General features: G+C 43.1%; 1 protein-coding gene across 1 annotated transcript in view; it reads left to right on the top strand.

Annotated features, from left to right (window-relative positions):
• Window positions 1-2,014: 2,014 nt before the first annotated feature.
• iqsec3a (IQ motif and Sec7 domain ArfGEF 3a) overlaps window positions 2,015-12,421 on the top strand; it is a 112,138-nt gene continuing 101,731 nt past the window's right edge. Inside the window, exon 1 of the mRNA XM_069670710.1 lies at window positions 2,015-2,629. Within this exon, the coding sequence (XP_069526811.1) occupies window positions 2,040-2,629 (590 nt within the window). The 5' untranslated portion in view covers window positions 2,015-2,039. The remainder of the gene's footprint in view (window positions 2,630-12,421) is intronic.

Here is a 12,421-nt window from a genome sequence, read left to right as displayed (position 1 = left end):
TGCTGATTAGCTTCTAGCTAACACTAGATTAGCAGCAAATATCTCTGAATCATGCAGTCAGAATGTTTCATAAAAGTCTTTATAAAAGTAGTCCCGCTCAACTGTGCTGTGAGGCCCTAAACTGCTTTAAAGGTATAATAAGTAGAAAAATATAGACTTTTACAGATATCATATAATATAAATCATCAGTTATGGGCCTCTATACATGTGTGTTGGTGAGTGTGTGTGCAGACCCTTCCCTTTGCATCTATTATGTTGTTTTGCTTTGCATGGGACGTTTTCAGGAGGGGCACTGTCGTGGTCCCCTTAGCTAGCTTAGTCCCCAAAGCTAACCAGCGGTTAGCATGCTAGCACAAAGCTAACCAGCGGTTAGCATGGTAGCGCAAAGGGAACCGGCGGTTAGCATGCTAGCTCAACGGTAACCGGCAGTTATCATGCTAGCGCAAAGCTAACTGGTGGTTAGCATGGTAGCACAAAGGGAACCGGCAGTTAGCATGCTAGCACAACGGTAACCGGTGGTTAGCATGCTTGCGCAAAGCGAACGGGCGATTAGCATGGTAGCGCAAAGGGAACCGGCGGTTAGCATGCTAGCGCAACGGTAACCGGCGGTTAGCATGATAGTGCAAAGGTAACCGGGATGCTGTCGGTGTTAGCTCGGCGGGGTGGGCGGGTTCTCGCATGAGAGAGTGAGAATGAGCTTCTGGTGAAGAAGAGCCCAGGAGGAGGGGCCCAGTTTGAATGTGTTGTTGACAAAATGCAAGAAAGAATCCAACTTATTATACCTTTAACTAAGATAAACATTTTATAGTATCATAAGGATGCTACCAGACTAAAGTTTACATTATTTCCATGATATAATAAACTTTAATTTTTTTTACTAGAAAACAAGTTCAAACGTGTCCATGTGACTGTAAAGTGTTGTGTATTTACTGAGACTGCTCCAAAAAGTAAGCAGCTTGTTTACATGACGCTCTAGCATAAGTTCATGCTGTATTGTTAATATCTCATACCATTCTGCTCACATTCCCCTCACACACCCACTCATCAGCTGTTCTCATCACCTGGTCTCGTCTGTCCAATAGCACTGCAACATACCCTCAATGCTAGCCTATAATATTGTTGCTGTCTTTTTAAATGTGGCTTTTCTCTGCCTCCAGTTCACTCATGCCGTCCTTGTGCGCGACCCTTCACCTCCCCATCACCGCCCAGACTCCATGGTAGGATATATCTTGCTGCTGTTGGACTATATCGCCCCATGGAGTCCAAGCGGCAAAGACTTCTGACCATGATTCATTACCACATCACTTATTTTCCTGTTTTGCATTCTGTATTTGTTGTTTTTTTCTCACTTTGCAGCATTTCTGTCTTTCTAAATGCTGCACCTGTCATTTTCTTTTCTCCACTTGCTTGTGTTTTGACGATTTGCATGGAAATTTCAGGGACTTAAGTTTTCACAGCCACCTTACCTCTAACCAGGCAGAATGAATTCTCCACAGACGGTGCTTTCTCTGTAGGATTACTTTATGTTCCAACTTGTCAGTTAAAGTTTAGTCTACTGGGGGGTGTGCAGTTTAGTTCAGCCCTGAAAAGTAAGAATTATTTTAGAGGCAAATAAAAGTCTTGGGGGACTCAATTCTTCTGAGAATAAGTCAGTGAAGTGGAACTTTGCTAGAAGGGGGGGACGCTGGTGTAAACACATGTTGGGCGATGTGATTCCAAAAGTGTAACGTGCAAGACAGCTTCACCGTTTCCCCCCTTGCGTGTTGACATCACAGGTCCACTACGGCCCCGCCCCCGCACAGTGATGCTGATCTCCCGCCTTGCATCAGCATCATTTAGAGAGGGAGAGAGAGAGAGGGGGAGAGAGAGAGAGAGAGAGAGACTACCCAACCCCGGCAGAGCGTATAGAGGCGTCAGACGGCGGCCACAGCATCCCGGTTCCGCACCGTTCAGAGGCCTCATCGACGGTTTGCAGCGCCAGAAAACAGCCGAAGAAGGAGTCAACACAGCCGGGCACACGGCCACAGCTACAGTCAGTAATGGAGAGCCTGCTGGATAATCCAATGAAAGCTGTTCTTTACCTGAAGGAGCTCACCACCATCGTCCAGAACCAGCAAAGCCTGATCCAGACGCAGCGCCAACGCATCGACGAGCTCGAGCGGAAGGTGGAGGACCTGATAGGAGAGAACCGGCAGCTCCGGGACCCCCATCACTACGTCCAGCAGCCAGCTCAGCATCACCACCACCACCACCCCCACCCACAACACCACTCGACCCACCGCAGCGCGAGTCCCCAAGCGCCGGCCCACCTCCACCAGCACGCGGGGAAAGCTGCTGCTCACCTCGGCCAGCAGCAGCAGCAGCAGCAGCAGCAGCAGCAGCCGCCGCAGCATCCGCAGCAGATCCCTGGACTTTCCGCTCAGCCTCAGCAGCACCAAACCCCGCCTGCGCCGTCCTCCCACCACCCTCAGCAGCTGCAGCTCGTGCCCACCTCGCCGCAGTCACCCAAAGCGAGCCAAGGAAGCCCTGACTCCGGCGAGGAGGACAAGAGGAGCCCCTGCTGCAAGTCGCTGGTTCCGCAGACTCCCACCTCGCTGTGCCGCTCGGTTGGATTGGCCAGGAAAGCGGAGTAAGTAGTTTCATGCTGTGTGAAAAAAAACATCCTCATAACCTGAAATATACAGCATTTTTTAAGTACTCTTCGGATTAAATTTTCAAAATAAAACCGTAAATCAACTTCCGGATTTTTACCCCCACAACAGCCTGGGCATTTCTCTTTTTAACATGACCTTTATTTAAATGCTAGAAGCTGCACATCATGTCAAACAGGTGACACTATTTCACACCAATGTTAGGCTCCATCTCCTGCCTCATAACAGAGTCAATAATAAATTCAGTGACCCTAATAAGATGGATATTTTCACCATGCACTTGGCAGATTTTCTTATCTAAATATAGCCAGAAAACATACAGACAGTCCAACAGAAATAACGCCTCATAGCCTCACCCAAGTAAGCAAACATTTTGGAAACATATTCAAGAGAAGCTCAGAAAAATACACAACAGAGTGTAGTCGACTACAGGAAGATACTGTGCTGTCATATCAGAGGCTGTGTGAGTCTTTGATTAACTCCACATCCCCTCTGACAGGCCGAGGCTTAATTCTCTGGCAGGTAATTCAAGCTCCTCCTGTATTTTCACATTATTCACTCCGCTGTTGCCCGGTTAAATCAATTGCATGCTTAATGGATATTGATTGTGAGGACCCTGGCTGGCATTTTAACTGTGGTTGGTTTTTTAATCCTTGCACCAAGGTGGACTGTCAGTCCTCGGTGGGAGTAACCACTGGAGGTAAAGTGTTGGTTGGCGATTCTTGTCCCTTTAGATTCGTTACCCGTTTCAGCTCTCCTTCGAATGTTTTCCACACTTTGAGCGTGAGATGAGAGGAGTATTTTTTTTTTTAGGAATGCACCTGTTTTTAGGCTCAGCTGATGTAGCATTTTTACAGGTGTCGGGAGAGCGTGGTGACATTGTAAACACAGATTTGAAACAAGGACACAGCATCACATCCTATAGGAAAATCACTGACTTTGAGATCAGCACTTTCAACCCTTCTGTAGTTGCACAAGTTGAAGTTACTCATAAGCCTTTAGCTTGAAATAATCAGTGTGAATTTACGTCTTTGTAGACGCGTTGTGAGTCAGTGTCCTATTATTTCTAGTAGAGTAAATTCCAATCTGCTATTCTGGCAACAAAAAGAGCTTTGACAGCAACTGTATTCAAAATTGATAAACCGTTTTAGCTCAGTTTCCAGCAAAATACCCTTGTTCCCTTGTTCCAGCCTCTGAGTTTTGATTAGTTTTCTTTTTCCTTTTGTTACGGGACTGACTGAGTTTCAAAGTTTTGGGTTGTTGGACGGACAAAACAAGTTCTAACAGGATATAAGCTTCGACTCCCCCAGCATTTATCACAAGTTTTTTATATTTTATGGACCAAATGATGAATTAAACCAATCATTGGTTACAGCTCTTTTGCAGTTTGGACTAGAATAACTATGAGATAAGCACGTTCTGTGATGTTGCCATGTAGAATCCAGGTGGTGACTCATATCATATTACACATATTCCAAGTGATGATACTACACTGTAAAAAATGTCCTCACTGACTCTGTGCATTAAATTTAAGTTTTATTTTTATTTAGTATTCGTTAAAAATTAGACTAGAGTTCTTTATTATCACCACACTTTGCAGTTTTTATTCTATTACACCATTGAATTAAAGTAGCTTAAAGTAATAATCTCGAAGATTTTCATTTCAATAAATGTCTGTCGAGTCACTATCTATCGCCGAATGAGGTAACACAATAGTGATGGCCCACTGATGAAAGCCGCTGCATTTGCCGTATCACAGACTGGGTGTCGGTGGCGACTTCCGCAGAAAAAATCTCAAGCGGCGCCAAGTTAGTGACGCATTTTCCATCACCCAGCAGTGGTTGGTCTGCCAGAGAGGGTAGGCGGAGCTAAGCCGCTGCTTTTCCAGTCAAGTGTTGCGAGTAAACAGTAATCTACTATGGCTGAACAAACAAAGAAAAGATGGATGACTACAGATACAACTTCAAAAATAAGTGAAAATCCAAAGAAAAAGACACAAACTCGACGCTCAGATGAAGGCAAACAGTCTAAAAGGAAAGCGACCGTCAGCGAGGAAAATCAAGAGTTACAACCGGAGCCAACCGTGGACGTCACACATGCAACACTGTCTGGATATCTTGGAAGTGTGCTCCTGTAATTACCGTTTATCGCCATAGGTGTCGCCAAAGAGAATGAAACTGAGATCTTTGAGGTTACACCTGAGAATAGTCTTTAATTTTGTTGTAAAAACAGATCTCAAATATAAAATACTTGTTTGCATCTCCTTCACACTGCAATTTTCCCCATTCCTCTTTGCACAACTGTCACACACTGACTGGACTAAGATGAGCACTGAAGGACATTAACATTCTGTCTACCTTTGGTTTTGTGTTTGATGTCACTGTCTTGCTGGGAAAAAAAATTGTTGTGGGTTTCTTGCAACAACACTGTGTTTTTGAGTAGTATCCAAAAAAAGGACATCAGTTCCCTTTGATACGATGTTACAGTATCTCTTACTTTTTATTTGCACCGTGCGCTTCTGAACTGTCCATGGCGCTGCCTGTGCTTTGCCCATATCAAGGTCACATGAATTGCCTAAGCCAGAACTGCACACAGTGAGACACACACACATAATGCACTACACTGAGCCCCATCTGTTCCACCAGGCTGCATTTTCATTGTTTCTGTTAATCCAGATTGATTTATGGTGCCATTAAGATATGATTCCTAAAGAGCATGGGTCAGGAACCGTATGCATTAGCATGGTTGCTAGGAAAAAACAAACGCTTTAACATAGATGAACCCTGGACAAACACACAGGATATCATAGGCACGAAATAAATGTCATGGGAGGATACAATAAGAGGGTTTCCCTGATTATGAGAGAGCATACTGTACACTATTTATCCTTAATGTGAAATCAGTCATATATTAAAGGCAGGACAAGAGAAGGAGTATTGTAATGGTCACTTATAGCATTGATCAAGATGGTGTATCGCTGTGTTGTGGGAGCCACATCAGAAGATACACGTCTCTGTTAAGGGGTGGTTAACAGGGACATGTCACAAACCTGCTAATAAGGTTGTGTTCATACTTAATGTATTTGTATATTTATCCCAGATGTTCCTTACCTCATGGTTCCTTGTGTGAATGATGGCATCTTCTGGTTACTTCTGTTTCTTAACATCTGTGAGCGTTAACGTTATGCTACAGGTCATATTTAATGGGAAACAGTTATTTGCTATCTTTGTCTTTGTTACAGTAAATATGAAGCTACTTCTAGCAACCAGCTAACCAAGACCAGGTCAAGGATATAACCGCTTGTAAAAAAGCAAGCATTTTTTTGGTACAAATTGTTGTAGCTATCTAGCAAGCTTTTTCCAGTTTTTGTGCGAAGCTAAGTTTATCAGCTGCAATTAGCGCTACCTTCATTTCTTGCGTGTGAAAACGAAAGTGGTCAATTTACTGTTTTTATTTTTAGCTAGAAAGTATTTCCCTTAATGTTGACTTGATTCTTTAAACAGGATAAAGTACATTTGCCCACTGCGACAGAGGACTGGGGCCACCCTTGAAAATACCGCCAAATAGCAGAATGCAAACCAAGCTAGCTTTGTGTTAGCTAATACTTTTGGGATGTTTACTTGAAGATAAGCACGGTTTCCAGCTACTTTATCAAAATATGCCCAGTTTTATTAGTATAGATGTACCTATTAACTCATTGCTTCACTGTCTGTAGCAACAATAAAGGAGCTAAACATGCTAATACATTTGAGCTCAGGTCACATCTAAAGGTTCGGTTTAGGGAATTTACGGCCCCTAACTCACACAAGGAATAAGGGGAGTAGCAACATGGAATGGTTCTTGTTTTACTCAGTGAAGTATGGAAACAGCGGAATAAGTTAGCAACCAAATAATCCCTGAATACTCGGGTGTGCTGAATTTCCAGTAACTGTTTCCCAAGCATATCAAGGCTGCCTTTAGCTTCGAACAGTGAATGTTGTTGAAAAGTTGTTTCCATCCATTCCAGACCTCTTGCTGCTCCTGCCATGAGCTCAAACTTTTCATACAGAGAATCTGAAGTGTTGCAATTGTGTTACTCAGTCGGAGGAAGATTCTTAAGGGGCCTGTGTGATCAGAGGGAAGCCTTCAGCAACCCTGTCTCCTCTCTCCTTTCCTTCTCCTCTCCCTGTCAACTGCGCCTCCCAGACTCTCAACTTACATTTTTCTCATTTTGATTTCTCTCCCAATCTTTGACTCCTTGTTCTCAGCCTACAAACGATAAATTTTTCCACCTTACCTCAGTCAACACATTCAAACGGCGGACATTTTCCTCTAACAACATGCTCAGGCTGGGTTCTTAAAATATTATAGCCTACTGCTTTATACCAGGTTTGTAAATTGTAAACGTGCTAAGTATGACAAAGCATTACCGCTTCTCAATTGATTAATAACTTAATACAACGGCTAGTGAAAATCCAAAGGGACATTAGCCTAATCTTCAAGTTAGCCAGCATACAACAGATTCCACGCTAACATTACCTACCATTAGCTAGCTTAGATTACTGTTAGCTAGGAATTTATGCCTTTCCTATCTTATTGTGTAACATCAAAAAGTAGGTTAGATGCTAACATTAGCTTTTGTCTTACGGTAGCTAACTGACTTAAATATCAAATTACATATGTTGTTTTAACTTGTAATTTGTTTTCAATTGCTAGTAAGCAGTAACATTAAGCTAGCAATTTGGCTTATCCTCCACGAAATTAGCAGCTGTAGCAGCAATTTAGCTTCCCACCCTGAGCATGACATCAGAAAAAAATAACGCTATGAATATAGCGTAACCTCCTTCCTTGATTGTACATATCTGTTCTACCCTTCATCTCATTTCTCCTTCTCCACTTTCTCATCCTATGTCAATTTCCGTCCCCACTCCTTTTCCGTAGCTCAGCAGCTTATGCCACGAACTGGATCAGTATTCATTCCCAACCTCGAACCATCAGGCTCTCCACCACTTAACCCATCTCCCTGCTGGGCTGGAGCGTTCAGTCCACCCTGTCCTTTCTGTATACGCTTGGGGGCTGCCAAATGTGTGTGTGTTATAATGAGAGAGTGTGAAGGTTGGGGTTGTGTGTTCAGGAGGGAGTCAGTGACAGCGTAGGCAAGGTGTTCGCGTGCGTACAGGCGCGTGTGTGTCTGACAGGCAGCAATCCTGTTGCCTGAGGAGGAAATCCCAGGGTCCTCATATGGCTCCAGGTGCACCTCAGCTGCTTCCCTGCCTCCCACACACTTGCAGATATATTAAGCTCTTGCTCGTACACACAAAGTACTCGCTAATGCATACAAACCCAAACATGCCAACTGGCAGTCCGCATGATTTTCCGCATTGGCCGTGACTCCTCTGCACTCGCCATGCCCGCGTTTTTCCTCCTGCTGGCCCGGTACCAGCTGGAGCACAGAATGTATGCCATCTCCTGCCTGTGCCCCATCTCCTTCAGGAATAAACAGGGATGTACATGTAGCACAGAGAGATGAGGGTTTCATCGCACTCACACACACATGCATGCATTACATTGAACCCTGCTGATTGCCTGCTGGATGCTGCAGCCTCTGCATGTTCTGACGCTCTCAGATCAATGAGCCTGGAGCTCGGCCAGCACGGGCTCCACCAGCTAAGCTAACCCTTCAGAGCCACTCTAGCCTTGATCTCCATGTCCTAAAGCCTTGCCTCAAAGAGAAGCTATAGTATATCTCAAAGTATCACGGTCCTTTTCTCTTAATAATACAAGCAAACACAGGTTTAATCTTAGAGACACACAGACTATGTTTACGCTAACGTAGTTGTTTGCTAGCTTGAGGACACTGTTCTCACGATAAATCGAAGGTTATGGTGAATTTGCTCAAAAATTAGTTCATTACTTTTTAGTTCTGCTTCCTACTTTTTAGTCCATTCCAGAAAACTCTGTAAACTTGAGTTCTGACAGTAGAATCACTGCACTTTAGTTTTTGCTAGCTGCGTTGTTAGAGCGGGCTATGAACTTCTTAAACCTTGTCTCAAAATGGCCCTTCGGTGTTTATCAGTGTTTACTGGTACTTTTTTTTTTAGAAGAAGAAACACAATATAAAGCAGCTTCACCTTAACTTACTCCTACACTCTTTTAGAGGATAAAAGAAGGCTAGGAGGAGCTGCTAGCTTAGCTGCAGCTAGCTAGTTTTTAGGTAAGGATTCCTTCAGGGGTCATTATTTACAAGGCGTTTTACCAGGAGCGAATGTCTCCTCCTCTCTAAATCCAACTGACAAGGTTATTAAAAGACAGTAAAACACAGAATAAAGCAGTTTAATGTTAAAAATCTTTACAGCTCTTTGGCTGTGCTTCAAGGGCTGTGAGCTAAACTGTTGCTAACTAGCTAAAATCCTTTATCCAGTTTAATGTGGAGACTCATGTCAGCTGATGTAGGAGTTTGGTGTGGAGCTGAACTGTGAAATAAAGGAATGAATAGTCTTTATATTGAACATCCACAACCAATTCGACTCACAACATTCTGAGTCAGTGATGCCCTGACACATTAAGTAGACACAGAGTAACGTTAGCTTGCGTTTGGAGTCGTGTCCATGGCTACAAGAGGTAGAAGATTTAATAGTTTTTCTTCCTGCTTTTACTCTGTCATGGTCTCGAATCCTGAGGGAAATATCCGGCGTTAGCCACTAAATGCTAGGCTGTGTTTGTCTGTCCCTTGTTGCTGAGCAGATAGTGAACAGTGGGAGGGTGATTGATGGAAGGAGCTGAAGTGGACATATTGCTCCTCTCTTGCTCTCCGTCCTCCTTTCTGTATGTTCCTTCCTGCCACCATTACTCGAGAGTTGGACCCTCCTTCTCCCTCTGCTTTTTAGCTCGCTTACCCTCCCCTCTGTCTGAATGGGAATCACGTCTGCTCAGTTATGACAGGGTGGCTTGGCTCTGCTGCTGCTTGAATCCAAATCATGAATATCACATTTGGTGTGTAGTGCTTTTAAATTGCTTCATTTCTCAGAGGATGTAGCTGGCGGGTGATTCCTGACTCCGTGGTAGAATATTAGCTGCTTTCATGCGCAAGTTGAGCAAGGCAAAAGACAGTCCCAGTTGTCGGTAATCCAGTCGTGTGTGTTCGTCTGTGTGTTGGTGTTAAAGAGCGTATTTGTTTCTGGGTTTGGGTGTTGAGAGGACAAAAGAAAAGCTGCTGTACGGATAATTTTTTGGGCTTTTACAAGAATGTCCAGATCAAGCCTTCTTGCCCCCATCCCTTTCTGGGTCATTTAACATTTAGTATGCTATCCAATATGTGTTGCACAGTGCCCTCGAGTTGTTTTAAGTTGTTGTATTGAAAAAAATGGTAGTATTGAATTCAGCTTTGTTACTACTACCTTGCGAATTGTAAATATTACAAATGGATGTTGGACTGCTTTTGTTTTCCAATTCAATATATCAATATTTTACTCTGTTATTGCCACAAATTGTGCTTCTGCGTCAAGAATATGGCTGGTAACACATGGAAACGCTTCAAGATTGTGCACAAAATTGACAAAAATATTTGTCTCTGATTTTCTTGGCAGTGATGTTTTCAGCAGATCCTTGGCCTGCACATCTCTTTTTTCCGTCTCTATTATGTGGAATCTATTGACTAATGATGTGTGCGATTTCTAGCCAGCAGCTTTTGATTGATGTTGTGTTTTGGCTGAGTTGCCGCACCTTGTTGGTTGCCAGATATTTTGTTCATGACTACAGAAAAAGATGATATGGTAACAAGGTACAACACAGGATAAGAGACAGGCTAAATAAAAGGCTGTGCAGGGACAGAAGGATGTGAAAACACATCCTGAGGAGCCCCAATGTTTTTCAATGTCCTCTGCATTTATGTTAAAGAGCAGCTCATGTTTTAAGACATAAAATGCTCTGCTTGAAATAATAAATTGTGTCTGATATGTTTTTTCTGCAAAATACGTTTAATAACCTTGTAAATATCCTCCCAAGTTATCTCCTCCTTCTCCCTCGTTAAAAAATCCTGAATCTGCATAGTCCCCGCCCACTATGCACATTTCCAACCGCCCCATCTGTCATGAAAACAAAACACGTCTCTGCCATCGTTTAGCAGCAACTTGTTGAAACTTAATGAGCTTGAAATGTAGTAATTAGTTGTAGTAACGTTAACGTTAGTAGTCAGTCGTGAGTTCGCAAAAATTACAATGACAGTTACAGCTGGCTTGCGCATCGCCGAAGTGATTGCCATAGGTTGCACATAATGATATGCATAGCGTCACCCCGTCCGCTAACGGGATTGGCTCCTTAGGTTTGTGACATCACAAACCTGCCAATCTGAAAACGTGTTGTTCAGCTTGTCCTTGGTACACTGCAGTTTAAAAGCAGACAGGCCCAGCCATGGAGATGACTGCTTATGTTGTCCCTGAAACGTCTTGTAGCACATGATTAACACCACATGGAGATGTTTACACGGTTAAACACTTGATTTTTACTGGAGGGGGTCTTTAACGTAATCAATCAAAATGAAAAGTCAAACATGATTTTCTCTGAAAAAAAGGCCCCAACTGGCAGTCCTTTGTCACTTGGGCAAAACGCCCGACTCACTAAAAGACGGAGGAGTCGTTTTCGTCCTTGACACTTCCAGATGACATCATGCTTTATATGTTAATATCGCACACCCAAATGTACGGCTCTGCATCTGATTTGAATAATTTGTCGCCGGTAGTCATGTTACTCAGGCTGCAGAGTGAGTCGCCTCTTTCATGGTTGGAGATAAATTATTCAAATATTTGATTGATGCGTTTCATTTCTGCTTCACACAAATGAACAGTAGGCGTAATGAGCAATCTGCGGAGAGTGTGTCATTAGTATGCAATCTACATATGTCTGAGATGTGTTTGCAAATGGCAATGTCATCAGTGTTGTCATCTGGCGTCACTCAAACTGATTGCATGATGTAGGCGGATAATTTGATGGAATAATCAAAGCTTTCCTTCCAATCAATCCCTGTTTAATTGCACATCCTTACTATTACTATTATTGTTCTGGTAAAGATGTCATAAACAAGTATTATGGCCTTTAGATGACATACTTTAATTTGTCTTCAAAACAAATCTGCGGGAAAATCCTTATATTAAAAGGAACAGGCCACTTAAACAGCTGCTTACCAACAAAACAGTTTAATAACAGCAATATTTGATAATGTGCATATGTGATAATAGTAGCACTTCACATAACGCCCACAAATTCACACTCTTTTAACAGCTTTGCAATGCATTACAACCACTCATATATTTCAACTCAAAATAAGCTATTAGCCAGCAACGTACGTGGCTGTAATGAAACACATTTGCTGTCCATAGACTCACACTTCCAGATGTTGTGAAAATTATGCGAGATTCAGAAGTGCGTTACAGCCGCTGTGTTTGTTCTTCTAAGATGGTTGGATTCCTCAAGGGCTGGATAGACAATGCTGCGCTGTGACTCTCATTGGTCAGCGAGCTAATGACCTCTGCAGCTCAGGGAAAAGGGATCTTTGTAAGAAAGAACTGTGTGCTGTTATGGAAAAAAAAAAAAGTCCATCCATCTGTCGTGGAGATTTCACCTCCTGAGAGCTTAACGCTGAAAATCCCTCAACAGACAATCATAATTGTTTTGCACCATGTGTACCAGTGTGTATCTGTGCCTGTGTGCATCTGTGTGTGTCCAATGACGGCTAGGAGAGTGGTTTAATTATGTGTCATGTTTGGACTGAAAATCTGAAAGGAAAACAACCCAGT

This window comes from Semicossyphus pulcher, unplaced genomic scaffold, assembly GCF_022749685.1.
Source record: "Semicossyphus pulcher isolate SPU_LCO1_2020_fin unplaced genomic scaffold, fSemPul1.0.p SCAF_20, whole genome shotgun sequence".
Lineage (NCBI taxonomy): Eukaryota > Metazoa > Chordata > Actinopteri > Labriformes > Labridae > Semicossyphus > Semicossyphus pulcher.
Note: the sequence above shows the minus strand (reverse complement) of the source record. Positions and strands in the feature narration are given on the sequence as shown.